The following is a 16,465-nucleotide window of genomic DNA, read 5'->3' as shown; positions in this document are numbered from 1 at the left end:
GTCTATGATTTCAGGCTCCATCTGTTATGATGATCACTCAGGAGAGGAGAGGTGGTGCACTGTGTGGAGTTACTGGGCACCAAAGCCAGCTCAGTTTGGGTTCACTGCTATGCTTTTGCTGCTTCTTGTAAGTCTTGTCCTCCATGGCTCAGGTGGTTCCTGACATAGTAATTCCTGTAATACGCAACCCAAACCATGGGTTACAACATTTTAAAGGTTTTTCCATTAAAATCTCCACCCTTGGCCCCTTTGGCCCAGGTTATAGGTTTTAACATTGCAATGAATTCCTCCCCTTGCCCCTGCTCTATCTTGGACTTATCCATAGACTGTAGTCGCTTAGGGATGTACCTGCTCCAAGCTTTAGCTATGAGCTACAGCTTCTTCACAGGTATCCCTGCTGCAGCCTAGACTTATCCACTGCCACAGTCACTTTGAGGTGTTCCTTCTCCAGCATGGATTTATCCCTGGGCCACCACCCTCTCAGGGGATTGCTGCAGCATGGACATAACCACAGCCACAGCCACTTCATGATGTACCTGATTTGGTGTGGACGTATGGCCACAGACACTTTGTAGTGTCCGACTCCCACATAGACTCATCCACAGGTCACAGTCCCTTCAACTCAAGTTCACATTGGACTTCCAACCAGTCCAGACAGGACTCATGGAGGCCTTCCAATCACACTTGCTTTCCAAGTCATAATAAAGTGAAAAGAAGATGGGAGCCCAGGCATGTGTCTGAGCTGGAGGTCAGTTGTGAAAAGCTGGATGCCTCAATCAGGGGCACATAAAGTTAAGGAGGGTGTTCCTGAAATTGCGGGAAGAATCTGCCCCTCCATATGAGGAAACTCAAAATAGAAAATAAATAAAATAACCGGACAAAAAAAACATCAGCTCAGTCTTCCTGGGAAAGATCCAGGGTGAAAAACTAATTCCAGAGAATGAGGTCAACCTTCTCTAATAACCATAGCTACTGTTTGTGCTCCAATGAGACATGCATGTGTGGAGTTTACCTCTCATCTATTTATGGATTTGGCCTCTTGACCTGGAATTCAATGCCTCACAGTTGATCCTGTTGTGTTGTGACGGGCCATATTCCACGTGTTTATTGCACTGGCACCAGTGTGATCTGTATCTAAAGGGTGAGGGAAAAGACCAGTCAAGACCTGATACTAAAATACAGCATCCATCCTCCCCGTCCTTCTAAACAACTAAATTTGATGCAAATCCTCACTTTATTTTTTTATGCCTTTTTTTCCCAGAAGGGAAAGCTCCTGTAAACCCTCTTGAAGAGAACATCTGTGTAAGCCCCACAAAAGATGGGTTTTTTTGGTACCCAATTTAGTGCAGGAATTATCCCATTATGAGCTTGGACTTCAGGGGATTTGGGAGATTTGGGCCCTTATAGCACTGGTCAGCAGAAACATCTTGAAAGCCTATCTGGTCATGTGTTTTGAACCCATTTCAACAATGTGATAGTTCATTATGCTTTGTCCAATCTCAATCTCTTCTCATACAGTCAAGGGTGAAGGGACACACAGATCTCCACTCTGAGATAGACCTAACACCCACAGTGACTTTACCACCAGTAGGAAAGGATGTGTGAGGATGGAGGAACATGTTGGGCAGCTCCGTGTTGGAACCTCAGACTCTCTGTTTTCACCCTTAACTGATCTACACTCAGGTATTTCATCTCAGCCCTTGGACGGGTATTATTAGTCCCTATCCCAAATGACTGCAGCCAGAGCATCACCAAAGTGTGCAGGGTCACCCTTTGGTCCCCCTGTGCCAGGTTCCTTCTCAAGGTCTGGCCAGCTGGGTTGACCTGAAGCACATCACAGGCTTTGCGACATTTGGTGCAGCACCTTCCTGCAACTGCCAGAAATATTTCTGTCTAATCCCAGTTCATATCAGGAAGATGAAAAGAGAGGTATTTTCCTCTTGTGTCACACGGTGACATTGCGATGGCCTTAAGCTGGCAAGTTCTCAGCAAGGAGGTTTTGTTCCCACAGAGGCACAGGGGAGGGGACAACAGACGGGGAACAACAGCAGTTTTAGTGTACAAGACATGCTCAGGCATTAGCACTGTGAAGAAGGCTGGAGCCCTCTTTAGTGTTTCCAGCACGTCATAAGTTTCAGAGATATTTAGGGCAAGGAGCCAGATGTTTAGGGAGAAATTCTGAACACTAAAGACAAGTGGAAATTTTTTTTTTTTTGGTAGTGTGTATTTTTTCCCATTAGTTGCAAGGCTATATTTAGAAGAGAGCCAGGGGGAGAGAGAGAGAGCGCATGAGAGAGATTAGGAATTTCTTCATATTCTGTAGTCACTCCAATTGATCTTCTTGTTGGAACAGATGTCTCTTTCCTGGACTGATAGCATTCAGGTCCATGAGGAAATTGTCTTACCAGCAGCTCCTCTAACATAGAAGCGAGATTGAGCCAAAGGTAAGTGAGCTCATTGTGGAGGAATACACTGCAAGGTACTGTTGCAGTGAATGTTTTGGGATATTGGTCAGAGAAAAAGCGTGGCAGTGAGGGGACTACTGGAGACCAGACCTCAAGTCTGGAGTGGAAAGCATGGTTATTGCAGCAGGGACCTCTGACAGAGATGATGGGGGAGAGAGTTCTGCACTGTACACGTGGATGAGCAGTTCAAGGAGATCCTGGCTCTGTTCTTGTGGCAGGTGTGGAAGTCCATCAGGAGGTGCCAGTCTGCACTGGCAGCTGCAAGGGGATGCAAGGGGCTTCCTGTGCTGTGCGCTTCTTTGCTTTTGGGCTTTGGGGCAGTGCCAAGTAATTTGGTTGTTTCCCAAGGAGATCAGAGGTAATGAAAAGTGTGTGAAGGTATTGGATTTCCCCCACAGAAAAGTACTATACCAGCACTTGTGAGTGGGGTGATGTCTTGTTCGTATCTGCGTCGTCCCAGGCATATGAAATTTTAGGAAATGCATTCAGGTAGGTTTTGGAGCTGGGAGAGGAGATGGTGCACTGCCTGGCACGGGGTCAGCTGCGACTGGGAATGTTTTACCTCTGCCCGTGCTTCAGGGTGCAAGCTCAGCTCTAGGAAAGATGCTGTTTTCTTTCTCTGAATCTGCTTGCTGGGTCAGTCTAAGAAGAAACAGATCTTTTCTGAGGTCCTTAACGAGGCTCCTTCAGAAATTCCCTCTGCATTCATAGCAACACATGCACTAACAGCTCAAAGGTTTTCCAGGTTAGGCTGGAAAACCCTAAAGTTTCAAATCCCTGAAAGCACTGGGAGCACAGTGCCTAGCGAAGGAAACTACAGAAACCAGTCTCCCAAAGGGTAAAGATTAGATTATCCACCCTGGGATGCTTCAAACAGAAGTCTACTCCCTGGTCAAGTCCAATCTCACTCCATTCCCTGGGCCAAGCCCAGGCACAGCTCCATGCCTCAGTTTCTCCCTGCAGCCAAGAAAGCAGCATACTCTGCTGGTCTGCACAGCTGCATCCATAGCAGGTTAGTCATCATTCTCCCTTCATCCCTACCTGCATTTGTGTCACCTCCACTCGTGGGATGTGAGCATTGCTTCTTCTATCCTGTGTCCTTGGACCATGCAGAATCCCAGGTATTCCCCAACAGCTTCCCTCCTTCCCCTTCTTTCTCAGGCTTCTTGCAAACGGACAGAGCAGGCAGGCAGCTAAAGGCAGAGAGAGGGAAAGCACCCAAAGGAGACTAAATTTGCAATTAAAAATTTCCTTTTCAAGAGCAAGGAGCAATGCATGTGCCAGATGCTGCTCAATTTGATCTCCTGCGATGTTTTTGCACTTGCCTATGAAGTTCCCATGTGTGTCTATATAGTAATTTGCACTGCAGGGTTCTCCTTGTACACAGCCACAATAGCTTGTACCCCAAACCGGCACTTGTCCCAGGCACCCTTGAAATGTTAGATGGACTACTGTAATCTCAATAAAATCAAGTGCATTTCTTTTTTACTGTTACAACCTCCTGAGAAGAGAGGCACAAATCCATCTTTACTGACTGGGACCATAAAACTCAAAATCCACACATTTATTTCCAGATTTAGCCTTTAACAAAAAATTAAACGCTTTTGTAAGGAAAATTTCTCCAAAATACATGCTTTCTCCTCATATCATACTGGTCCACAAAGGACAGAGAGGGATATGCCGAGGAAGTCACGCTCTGATTTCTCTGAAAGCATCAAAATTAGAAATGCACAGCATCTACTGCAGAAATGTCACTCCATGCTCTCTCATGACAGATGGCACTTGGTGCTATGACAGGCTATGAGATATTGGTCTTTTAAATGCTAGCAGCATGATTTATAGAGCATTCACCAAGACACTCAACATTTCTGCCATTGCAAGATCAAGAACTGGTCATGCTGAAAAGAGGGACGTGAAAAATGCAATGGTATCAATAAGGCATTGTAGGTTTCTAAACGTTTCAGGAGGAACTTTTCTATACAGTGTGGTATAAACAAGAAAGTGGAGGTGTAAAAGCCTTTATTAGCATTTCTGAGGTGACCGGCACTAGCAAGCCTTATCAGAGACTTACTGAAGGACCTCTGGGTGCACTTCTGTGGGTCTGGAGAGTTGCAATGTGTACATACAATCCCACTTCTTTTTTTGTCTTTTTTTGTTTGAATGTACATGTGCATCTGGGCTCCTTCTTTTGGAGTTTGAGGCATTACTGCTGCAAACGGGCACAGAGGAGATATAAGTTCATAAGAAATTCGTCGGCTTATAAATTTCCTGCACTGTGTATCTGTGGGAGCTTCATTCCATGTTTTCCACGCATGCTCAGGACAGAGCTGGCGGAGGACCATGCATATCCTTCCAGGTTGTAAATAGATTGTCTCTGAGATGCCCAAGACCAGTGATCCGTTAAATGGTGTTAAGTAGCAGGTTCAAGCTCAGATGCGGAGAGGCCGGGCTGAAGCTTCCCTCCTTTCTGGGTCATTTTGCTCTGTGAAGAAGAGGAATGCATTTTGGAAAGTTGTGTTCTCCTTTTAACAGGCAATGATCCCTCAGGGCCTAGGATTATCTGTCAAACTAAATCATTGCTTAAGTACCCATAGGCTATTGCTTGTCCAAGGCCGAGCCAGGAGACTGGGTTCATCATTCACAGAGGATCTGATTTTGGTGTTAGACTTGCTGGGGATCATGGGGTCTGCCCATGTGCACACACAGCTGGGACATAGCAGAGTGGGTTGGACTCAAATTACAACTCATGGCAATGCCAATTGCCCATCCACAGCAGGGCTGTGGAAATTAAGGACTACATGCAAGCTAACTGGGCAAATCAGGCTGGAGGCAAATGGGTCAACAGCCCATCAGCAACACCAGCCCACTAACCAACATTGCACTAGCTTCCACACATCCTTTGGCCATGACTCCTTGCACAGCTTGACGGGCAATCCCTGGCCATGCCTGGGACTGGACATCCAAAAACTCAGTAGGTGGATGTTAATCCCTCTTGCTGTTACGCAAAGTGACTTCACATGATCTCCCTTCCAAGCAAAGGTTGTAATTCAGCACATGACCATTCAAACCATCATACAAGGCAGGAGTTGCTGGACATCATATTCTTCATTTACATATAGAATCATCGAATTATTAAGGTTGGAAAAGATCTCTAAGATCATTAAGTTCAGCCACATGGGCAAACACACTGTGGCTGACCAGTGCAGACAGAAGGCAACTGGCTATAATCTGACCCTAGTCAGGCTGGTTCTGCCATGAGTAAGATATGATTTTGTGTAAATCTGAAATTATTTCACTTCAGGCAAACAATGAGAGGCAGGCAACACTCTCTTTGCAAAGAAGCAATCCAGCCTTTTTTTCAGTGTTTCAATGTCAAAGCAATTATGAATTTGCAGGGAGGAAGACCTAAATGAAAGGATGCGTGGTGGAGAGTGCTAGCAAACTCCTTGCAGGTTCATATTAGAGGAAATAAGGATCACTCTCAGTGCTTATTTGTGTGTTTGTCAGCTCTGGTATCCTCCGTCTTCCTAATGTTTTTCAACCTGTTGGCTAATTTCAACCAAAAATGGCAGAAGAGAAAGATCACCTCAATTTCCAGGAAGTTAAGCAGCAAAGAGAGGAGAAAGTCAAAAAAGTGCTAGAGCCAAGGGAAGAGCTGGAATGTGAGTGTTCATTAAGGCAACCAAGTGTCCCCACAGGAAAAAGTTATAATAAGCATCTCAACCAGGACAAAGCATTCATCTAGCCCTACAAGACACTGAAAGACATGAAACTATATGAAAGCAAGTGTCATTTAATCCAGCACTCACATAACTATGTGTTTTGTGCCTCCAAAGCACCTTTTGTTTCCACGGCATCAGAGAGGAAGGAAAAATCCAACTCTGGACTGAGTTTGACTGTTTCCAACAGCAATTTCCCAGCAGCTGGATCTTTCACACACTCTGTCCAGCCACCCTTGGACCTGCAGGCTTCTAGGAGACATCAATGCCTAGGAATCAAGTGAGAGCAGAGACCTAATCCCTGCAAACATGGGAATTCTCCACTCTAGGATTAGCATAATTTCTACTTCAGGGTGGGATTTTTCTCCGCTCAACATTAGCTCCCTATTCACAGCCTTGGAGCTAGATTGGCACAAGATTTTCCCCTTCAGTAGCTGGATTAATTAGAATCATAGAATAGTTACAGTTGGAAGAGATCTTAAAGATCATCTATTTCCAACCCCCTTGCCATGGGCAGGGACATCCCACTAGATCAGGCTGCTCAAGGTCCCATCCAACCTGGCCATGAACACCTCCAGGGATGGGGCATCCACACCTTCCCTGGTCAACCTGTTCCAGTGTATCACCACTCTCACGGTGAAGAAATTCTTCCTTATATCAAGTCTATATCTGCCCCTCTCCAGTTTATACCCATTCCCCCTAATCCTATCACCACAAGCCTTTATGAATAGTCCCTCTCCAGCTTTCTTGTAGACCCCTTTCAGGTACTGGAAGGTCACTATAAGATCACCTCATAGCCTTCTCTTCTCTAGGCTGAACAAGCCCAACTCTCTCAGCCTGTCCTCGTATGGAAGGTGCTCCAGCCCTCTGATCACTTTTGTAGCCCTCCTCTGGACCTGTTCCAGCTGCTCCATATTCTTCCTATGCTGAGGATTCCAGAACTGGACACAATACTCCAGATGAGGTCTCACAAGAGCAGAGGGGCAGAATCACCTCCCTTGACCTGCTGGTCATGCTTCTTTTCATGCACCCCAGGATACAGTTGGAGTTCTGGGCTGCAAGCACACACTGCCAGCTCATGTTGAGCTTCTCATTGACCAGCATCCCCAAGTCCTTCTCCACAGGGCAGCTCTCAATCAGGACATCTCCCATCATGTACTGAAATAGGGGATTGCCCCAACGCAGGTGTAGGACCTTGCACTTGGCCTTGTTGAATCTCATGAAGTTCTCACAGGCCCACTTCTCCAGCCTGTCCAGGCCCTTCTGGATGACATCCCGTCCTTCTGATGTGGCAACTGCACCACTCAACTTGCTGTCATCTGCAAACTTCCTGAGGGTGCATTCAATCTCATTGTCAGTATCATTGATGAAGATATTAAATAGCACCAGTCCCAGTACAGAGCCCTGAGGGACACCACTTGTCACAGATCTTTATCTAGACTTTGAGCCATTGACCACTACTCTTTGAATACAATCATCCAAACGGTGGATCATACAATCATCCACCATACCATCCACCCATCCATATCTCTCCAATTTAGAGAAAAGGATGTTGTGGGGGACCATATCAAAGGCTTTACAGAAGATAGATCACATCTGTCAGTTTATCTGTGTCCACTGCTGCAGTTTCCCCATCATAGAAAGCCACTAAGTCGGCCATACAGGCTTTGCCCCTGGTGAAGCCATGCTGGCTGCCGTTAATCACCTCCATGTCCTCCATGTGCTTTACCATAGCTTCTAGGAGGATCTGTTCTATGATCTTCCCAGGCACAGAGCTGAGGCTGACAGGTCGGTGGTTCCCAGGGTCATCTTTTCTACCCTTTTTAAAAATGGGCACAATGTTACCCTTCTTCCAGTCACCAGGGACTTTCACTCCCTTTCTCCCTCACTTCCCCCTGTGAGTAAATCTACCCATCCCCCTAGACTGAGTGTGAGGCTCACAGAACAAGGTCTACCACGTATAGCACAAGGTCCTCAACATGCACAAAAACACCATATTTGGCCAGTTTGAGCCAGAGTTGAGTGAGAGCTTGCCAGAAGGAGAATCATACAATTTAAACTGAAAGAGAGCGAGTTTAACCCTTCATTTATAAATATGATGATAAATCACCCCAGGAACTTTAAACACGGAAAGGCTGCAAAACTAAGCACGTACTGCTGCCATCTCATGCTGCAGAGTAACGCCAGCAGGCAGGAGAGGGTGAAGGGGACAGGAGGATTGATAGAGGAGCCAGGCTGCCATATCGGATGTTCTCATTCAGGACAGGGAGTTGACAAAAGCTGAAACTTTTTATGCTAAATAACACTCACTCTCACTTGTTAACATCTTTTTCATCTTCCCAAGCTTAGTGCATGGCTTTCTTGTTTTCTGTTTCTGGGTCTGCATGCAGAGATTCTATCTGCATACACCAATAAATAACCTTTTTGGAGAACAGTTAGGACAAAGCTTAGTTGCTTGACCTGCTTTTTCTTTTGTATCCCATTACTCAAATTGCTGAGCCAGATCCAAAAGTCCCCCTGGTCAAGGGAGTGACCCTCATTCACTTCAGCAAGTAGAAAGTGAGGCTTAAGGTTGATACCAAGCAAAAAGCCTGAATTACAGGACAGCCCAGGGTATCCTTCTGGGGCAGACATAGCACTGAGCTGCCCATGCTAAATGAAGAAGTGTGATTCCAAGCAGCAAGCAAGTGAGGGAAGAAGCTGCAGGACCTGGTTTTAGCACAGTGACCATCTGTTTCCTATTTGGCCAAAGTGTGATGGAATCGGTTGTGTCATGCAACAATGAGAAAGTATTTCAGAACAAGTCCCCCTTTCCCAGTGTTGAGCAGGGACCTTTACCAGAATGAGGGAAACCAGGTCAACCTCCACTCTCCGTCCCTCCCCTTATCCATTTCTACCCAGATGTCTGCTGTACTTTTAAGGCAATGCTACCCACAGTCTCACAGCCAGACAGACAAAATCCAGCCTGAGAGGTATAATATGACAGAATAAGCCAACTGGCGCAGTCAGACAGCACTCAGAAGGATGTGTGTTTACCCATCTTGGACTTCGTAGAATGCCAGCTCCAAAGAAACAGGGATTGCATGGAAATCTGGGGGGCCAAGAGCTGAATTAGGTATGAAGAAGGCTGAGTTCCAAACTCTTTAGAGATTTTAGGAAAGGGGTTAGCACAAAGGCCATTTACTCTGTGAGCAAAGGTGATTGTGGTTCCTGCAGCTCTGCATGAGCTCATGCCATAGCTCCAAGTAATAAATAGTGCAAAACATAGTAAAATAAAGGTTTGCAGAGACTGGAAAGCTTCTCATGTATTTAGTCATGCCTCTCACTGATTGCTACATCCCACCATTCCTTGGTGATGGATAGATGAACTGACTCACTTTAACACCTGTATTTCTGATAGCAGAGTCATCTGGTTGGGGTAATTTTTGGACTTGACAGGCATGAGAGGCTGTACTGGAAAGCTTCAGAAATTTAGCTTTTCCTCAGACATGAGGTCATGCTGCCTTTCTGTGTCTTGTTCAGCTTGCTGCAAAATGGGGCAACCTACCCTTCTCAAGGGCTTGGGGTCCCACAGTGGAAAAATACTTAGTAGGTGTTAACCAGGGGTTTGGTCCAGCTCCATCTCATTAAAAGCTCTCAGAGGAATGCTGCTGCTTTGCTAGTCCAGTTCTCCATCCCTTCTGCTTGTGACCCATGAGATGGGGACACTCCCAGAAAGAAAGGAAAAGGCTATTCACTCAAACATCCACCAGTAACAACTTGATTACTGGAAGACTTTTCCCACTGAAGTCCAAGAGGCAACTTTTCCACAGCCTGTCAGTGACGAAATCTTCAGAATCAATTAAATTTGTCGAGAATTCTTTCATGTCGCTGCTTGGATTTTGAGCTCAGACGGGACAAAGACACAAACTCTCATTCAGCTCCTCCTTTGCATATTCAGTCTGTCAAACACAATGTTACCTGGGTTTTTTTGCAGTTTACAGTATCTAGATTTTATTTCACTGCACACGGTGCTCAGTAAAAGTGGTGGCTTTGTAAGCCAGCATACTGTACATGCTGATGATTTTAATTTCTGTGCATGGACAAAACTAATAGTGGATCCTTTTCTATTATTCTGTAAAGTGCCCTACATACCTCAACAGCACTGCAAGAATGAGGAATATCTGAATGCATTTTGAGTTATTGATTTCACTGAGACAGAAAAAGAGAAGTGTAATATGAGTATTAGGTGTTTGTGATAAAGGATGTCAGAGTAAAGAAGGATCTTCCAGAGGAGGCAAGCTACAAACAAGATGTAAAATAATATCAAACGGTCAGTGCCTTAGAATTGTGATAGGACAAATGCATACGCAACTCAATATACACATGCTGAGGGATGGCATAGGTGATTTTGTCTCCTCTCCTTGCTCAGCTGTCATAGAATGGTTTGGGTTGGCAGGGACTATAAAGATCAACCAGTTTCAACCCTACTTCCAGGATCAGCGATACTTTCCACTAAATCAGGTTGCTCAAAGCCCCATCCAATTTGGTCTTGAACACCTGCAGTGATAAGGCAGCCATGACTTCTTTGGGCAACCTGTACCAGTGCCTCACCACCCTCATGGTAAAATATTGTTTCCTAAGATCTAATCTAAATCTCCTCTCCTTCAGCTTAAAACTGCTCCCCCTCATTCTGTCATTGCACTCCCTGATAAAGAGCCCTTCCACAGCTTTCCTGTAGGCCTCTTTTAAGCACTGGAAGGCTGCTATATGGTTTCCCTCAAGCCTTCTCTTCTCTAAGCTGAACAAGCCCAACTCTCACCCTGCCCACTCTTGTGGGACCTCACCTGAGTATTGTGGCCAGTTCTAGAATCCCCAACATAAGAAGGATATGGAACTGTTTTAATGCATCCAGAGGAAGGTTACAAAGGTGATCAGAGGGCTGGAGCACCTCTGCTATGAGGACAGATTGAGAGACTTAATGTTGTTCATCCTGGAGGAGAGAAGGCTCCAGAGAGACCTTAGAGCAGCCTTCCAGTATCTGAAGGGGGCCTGCAAGAAAACAGGTGAGGGACTTTTTCCAAGGGCATGGAGTGATAGGAAGAGGTGGAATGGCATTAAATTGGAAGGGTGAAGATTTAGCTTAGACACTGGGAAGAAATTCTTCACGATAAGGGTGGTGAGGCACTGGCACAGGTTGCCCAGGGAAGTTGTGGATGCCCCCTCCTTGGAAGTGTTCAAGGCCAGGCTGGACGGGGCCTTGAGCAGCCTGGTGTAGTGGAAGGTGTCCCTGCCCTTTGCAGGGGGGTTGGAACTGGATGATCTTTAAGTCCCATCCAACCCAAAACATTCTATGATTCTATGAAACTGAAAAGGGGCAAAAAAGCACCCACACTCAGTCCTCCACAGAAGCCTCCCTGGCCATATCGCATGACCCCACTCACCAGTGCAGGCTGGGAACTGCCTTACTGAAAAGGACATGGGTGTTGTGGTGGATTTTAGGCTGAAAAAGAACAACCAAGCATCGTGCATTTGCTGCAAACAAGGCAAATAAATACATTAGGAGGTTCCTAGTCAGCAGATGAAAGGGAATAATTATCTCCATTAATTCATCACTAGTGAAGTGTCTAGTTTGAGACTATGTTGATCAGGGAAACATTGAAAGACAGGAGAGGAACCAACAGAGGCTTCACCAAGATGGGAGGAATGCACCAGTACAGCCTGAGGCTAACCACCTGGCCTTTGCAGAGGACTTGGAGGTCCTGGGGGATGCCAAGTTGCACATGAGCCAGCAGTGCACCCTTGTGAGAAAGAAAGCTAACAGCCTCCCACGTTGCCTTAGGAGGAGTATTGCCAGCGGGCCAAGTGAGGTGATCCCCTCTGGTCAGCACTGAAGAGACACATCAGGAGTGCTGTGTCCAGCAAACACACAGAGACTTGGGAATCTCTTCTCCTAAATCTCAGTTTCCCAGCCTTTTATCCCAGAGGTCTGGGAGCCTGCTTTTGTCAGGAGGTGTGGAGGAGTTCAAGAGCTTGAGAGTTACAGCTAGCAAAGATCTGTAATTCAGTATCCCAACAAGAAACCTTTTCTTGACTAGGCAGGAAAAGGCTTTGGAATTTGTCAGGCAGGTTCAGAGCTACTGTGATGCTCTCTGGACTGTCAGGCAGTCTCAAAGCTGCTGTGATGCTCTCTGGACCCAGTTAGGACTGTCCCTGCAAAACATTTGCTTTTGGCCAGCAGGACCTCTCCTGAGAATCAGCTTTTCACTGAAAGGCTTCCAACCTAGGTAGCTCCCTCCTCTGCTTTGTACATGGCTACCAAGAGCTTAAAGCATCTCACAGGAAATGTGACACCTTCTGTCCATCATCTCAATCCCCTCAAGCAACAAAAAGGATGAGTGTAGGCAGAAAGCCAGCTGTCAGAGGATGTGGTGTGCTTGGGGGAGGAAACATCTAGACTCCCATAGCAATTTAAGCCTTCTTTATTGAGACATGCAGCCTAGGTACACTGTGGTTCTTGGGAGCTCTAGAAGATGCGTTTGCAACTCCTTGTCTCCTAGCCCTTCCGCACTTGGCTCTTTGGTAGCAGGGATTTCAAACCCTCATAACTCAAGCCTTTCAGCATCATTCCCTGCTGATTCAAGCTGATTTTTTTAATCTCAAAGTCCTGCTCCACTGCTTTGAGATATTCCAGACATTTTTCAACCATTTATTTTTATTGAAACCAGCCAAGTCTCTGTATATATTGGACTTTTTTTTATCTTTGTAATATACAAATCAGTTTAAAATAGTGTATAAGTCAGGAATGATTTGCAAATTAAACTGTCAAGCCCTGGCAAGCGTAGCAGCTTACGCCCTTGGTTTGAAATCTCCCAGCTGCTGTGGCTGAGAGTGCAGATCTCTAGAAGATGCTGCACAATCTGCTTGCACTTTCCTATAAAATTCATCCATCCTTTGATTTCAGGAAAGTCTTACAGTTCCTGAAATGCTGTTGCATGTAACTCTTTAATGGGATCACTTGACCAAGGGAAGGGGTGTGATATATTAGGATTCAGATGCTGAGACTATGGTTGTGCCAACAGGCTGGGCAAGCGTCTTCCAGTTGCCTGCACAATCCTGCTCCCATGGCAGGGCAGGAAGAGCCTTGAGTTGGGAAGAAGCTGCTCCATTGAATCATAGAATCATAGAATAACCAGGTTGGAAGAGACCCACTGGATCATCGAGTCCAACCATTGCTATCAAACACTAAACCATGCCCCTTAGCACTGGAGGAAAGGCTCGAAAGAATAAATACCATGTTCAGGAAATAAGACTTGGTAAGAGCCTCGTATTGGACTGATCATCCCTGTCACAGTATGTGCCCTACATGAGCATCAACAAACTCTGCTTGGAGTCAGCAACTCCATCCATTTCTCTGTACCATTTGACACAACTGGATCAAACATGACTACATATAGGTCCCCTGACTTGCTCTTCTACTATGCTCCCCTCGGCATAGTTTACGTATCTGTTCTTCAGACCTTAAAACCACTTTTTGAACAGGTCAGGGGAAGAGAAACATGAAGTGAGGATTGTGTGTCTTCTCCAAATCATGCATCTGGAACCACTGGAAGACAGTAATTATAAACCCAGGTATTCTCCTAGCAATTATTGGTAATCCAGTATTGACTGATGAGACACTCGGAGAGTACAGCAATGTATATAATCACTGAGGATGTACAAATACATTGGTTAAAATGCTCCTAGGTGACAGCATTTTGAGCCCTACGGAGTACTGACATATCCATAAATATACCTCTGTTTCTTTTCTTCCAGATCTCTGGGAAATTAGTGACCATGCCGACCTCCTCCACCCAAGTGCAAGCCCTTGACTCTATCAACTCCACCAAGCAACCCAATTCCAGCATCTACTTGTTCTCCAAGTTCATTCACCCCGACAAAGAACTGTACACAGAATTTTACAGCCTGTGGATTGCCCTGATGGTAGTCAATGCCATCATTTTCCTGGTGGGTGTTGTGCTGAACAGCTTAGCCCTGTACGTCTTCTGCTTCCGCACCAAGACAAAAACCACCTCTGTTATTTACACCATCAACTTGATTGTTACTGATCTCTTGGTGGGGTTTTCCTTGCCTGTCCGGATCATCATGTTCTACAGTGCAGGGGACTGCCTGAATTGCTCCTTGGTTCATATCTTTGGTTACTTTGTCAACATGTACTGCAGCATCCTCTTCTTGACGTGCATCTGTGTTGACCGCTATCTGGCAATTGTACAGGTGGAGGCTTCACGTAAATGGAGGAATCCCACCTGTGCCAAAGGGATCTGCATCTTCATTTGGGTCTTTGCAACTGTGGTGACTTTCTCAATCCTGACTATGGCAATACAGTTTGCTGAGTGCTGCCTTTCCAAGATTCTGGTCCTGATGGTCTGTGAGTATTTCTTCCCCCTCATCATAATCGTCTTCTTCACCACAAGGATTATGTGTGCTCTGTCCAAGCCCAGCCTCATGCACCAGAGTCGGGAGAGGAGAATGAGGGCTGTGCAACTCCTTATCACTGTCCTCATCATCTTCATGATCTGCTTCACTCCTTTTCACGTGCGTCAGGTAGCAATTTCCATCAACCCAGACATGCCCCATGATGTCAGCCTCCTTGTCTACCATGTGACAGTGACTCTGAGTAGCCTCAACAGCTGCATGGACCCCATTGTCTACTGCTTTGTCACCAATAACTTCCAGTCAACCATGAAAAACATCTTTAGGAAAACCGAGCCAGAGCAAACCAGTGTGGACATCCAGTGTACGAACAAGAACTCCAAGGGCCCCAATGCAATCATGGCTTTCTCAAACACAATAGGAAGCCCTATGAACTCGCCATCACCAAGCAGCATCCAGATGTAACCCACATCCGACAGGACACACTGCAGTAAGCCACTGTAACAATGCTGGAATACTACTAGTATGCACAGTATTGTGATCTTTGACCTTTTTGTCTCTTAGACTGATGTTCAGAATGACAGTGGTGGAATTTATTCCTCTAGAAGATTGTGGTCTGTTTGGGAAATGGAACTTACAATGCTGTTAGTACCAATACAAAAGAGAATCTATAAACTTCTGTTCCCAACAGGAAAGTTTTCTTTGTATTTTAATACAGACATTTTGCTAGCATATTCTTTACTGTGGTTTTCTTTTTGTGTTCAACATCATAACATGACAATCCTAGAATTACCTAGAAAGCAGGAAATCTTTATTTTCTGTGAAAGCTTTGGGGCTTTGGGTATGTACATAAGAGTAAAGGATAAGAGGGATATTTCCAGAGGCATCCACTAAAGAGATTTTCCATGCCAATGGAGTGGGAAAGAAAGTATTCTAGCCTACCTGTCACTAGTAACTACTAATTTGTTTCTGAAAAGGTCTGAGCTTTCTCAAAAAAAGAGAAGATGAAATCAAGCAGTAAAGTCTCCTTTCACTATTTCAGTCACAAAAAAAAAAAAAAAGCCAAAAAACCCAGACAAAACAAAAAAAAAGTACACGTGGGTGTATATGTTTTCATACACATTGTCTGGGCTTGGGGAAAGGTTAAGTATATGTTCCACCTTCATTTGGATCACTAAATCCCCTGAACTGTGGACAAGCATACAAAGAAAGCTGTGAAAATGAACATGCCCTCCAGCAAATTCTGCTGTTCTGCTCTCTCTCCTGAAGAACAGCCAAGATGAAAAGCAGAACCAGACTATGATGCTATACTACTCTTGTTTGACTTTCCTTCCTGGCATGTTGAGAAATCAGGGTTTGCTCTCCCACTATCAGTCCATCCACCCAGTCACTTAAATGCTACTGTTTCCAAGGATGGAAAAAGAATCCATCTCAGGTTGAAATTCACCCCAGTATATTTGAGTGCCATGTTTAAAGGGTATGTGAGGTTATGGATGCCAGAAACTTCTGTCACAGCAGTGGGTAAATTGTTTAAGATTACATTGTACCAATTAAGTAATGGAAATACAAAGAGTTTTCCTAGGAAAACAGCAAAATCTGCAGCATGAACAGCAATAACTTTCTCCTCATTTACACATCTACTGCCCCTCCAGCTGGCAGGCCACCATGATTTCATCAAGTCTAGTGAACAGCTTTTCCTGGTACTCACTGGTGTGACCATTCAGGCTTTATGGCTGGTCCAAGCTGGGGCATCCTAGAGATCCCTGGGTCTATATATGACACAGCCTTCTCCATTTCACAGGAACACAACATAACCAATGCTTCAAACCGCCTCTTCCATTTGAGTTTGCAAGAGTTTGCCTCTTTCAA

General features: G+C 45.3%; 1 protein-coding gene across 1 annotated transcript; it reads left to right on the top strand.

Annotated features, from left to right (window-relative positions):
• The first annotated feature begins 2,096 nt into the window (after nucleotides 1–2,096).
• On the top strand, nucleotides 2,097–15,534 carry GPR20 (G protein-coupled receptor 20). Its single transcript, XM_069854734.1, has 2 exons — nucleotides 2,097–2,444; nucleotides 13,979–15,534. The coding sequence occupies exon 2, from the start codon at nucleotides 14,000–14,002 to the stop codon at nucleotides 15,059–15,061; it is 1,062 nt and encodes a 353-aa protein (XP_069710835.1). The 5' UTR covers nucleotides 2,097–2,444; nucleotides 13,979–13,999; the 3' UTR covers nucleotides 15,062–15,534.
• Nucleotides 15,535–16,465: the final 931 nt, after the last annotated feature.

Source organism: Phaenicophaeus curvirostris, chromosome 3 (genome assembly GCF_032191515.1).
Source record: "Phaenicophaeus curvirostris isolate KB17595 chromosome 3, BPBGC_Pcur_1.0, whole genome shotgun sequence".
Taxonomy (NCBI): Eukaryota; Metazoa; Chordata; class Aves; order Cuculiformes; family Cuculidae; genus Phaenicophaeus; species Phaenicophaeus curvirostris.
This window is presented reverse-complemented; position numbering and strand designations above follow the sequence as displayed.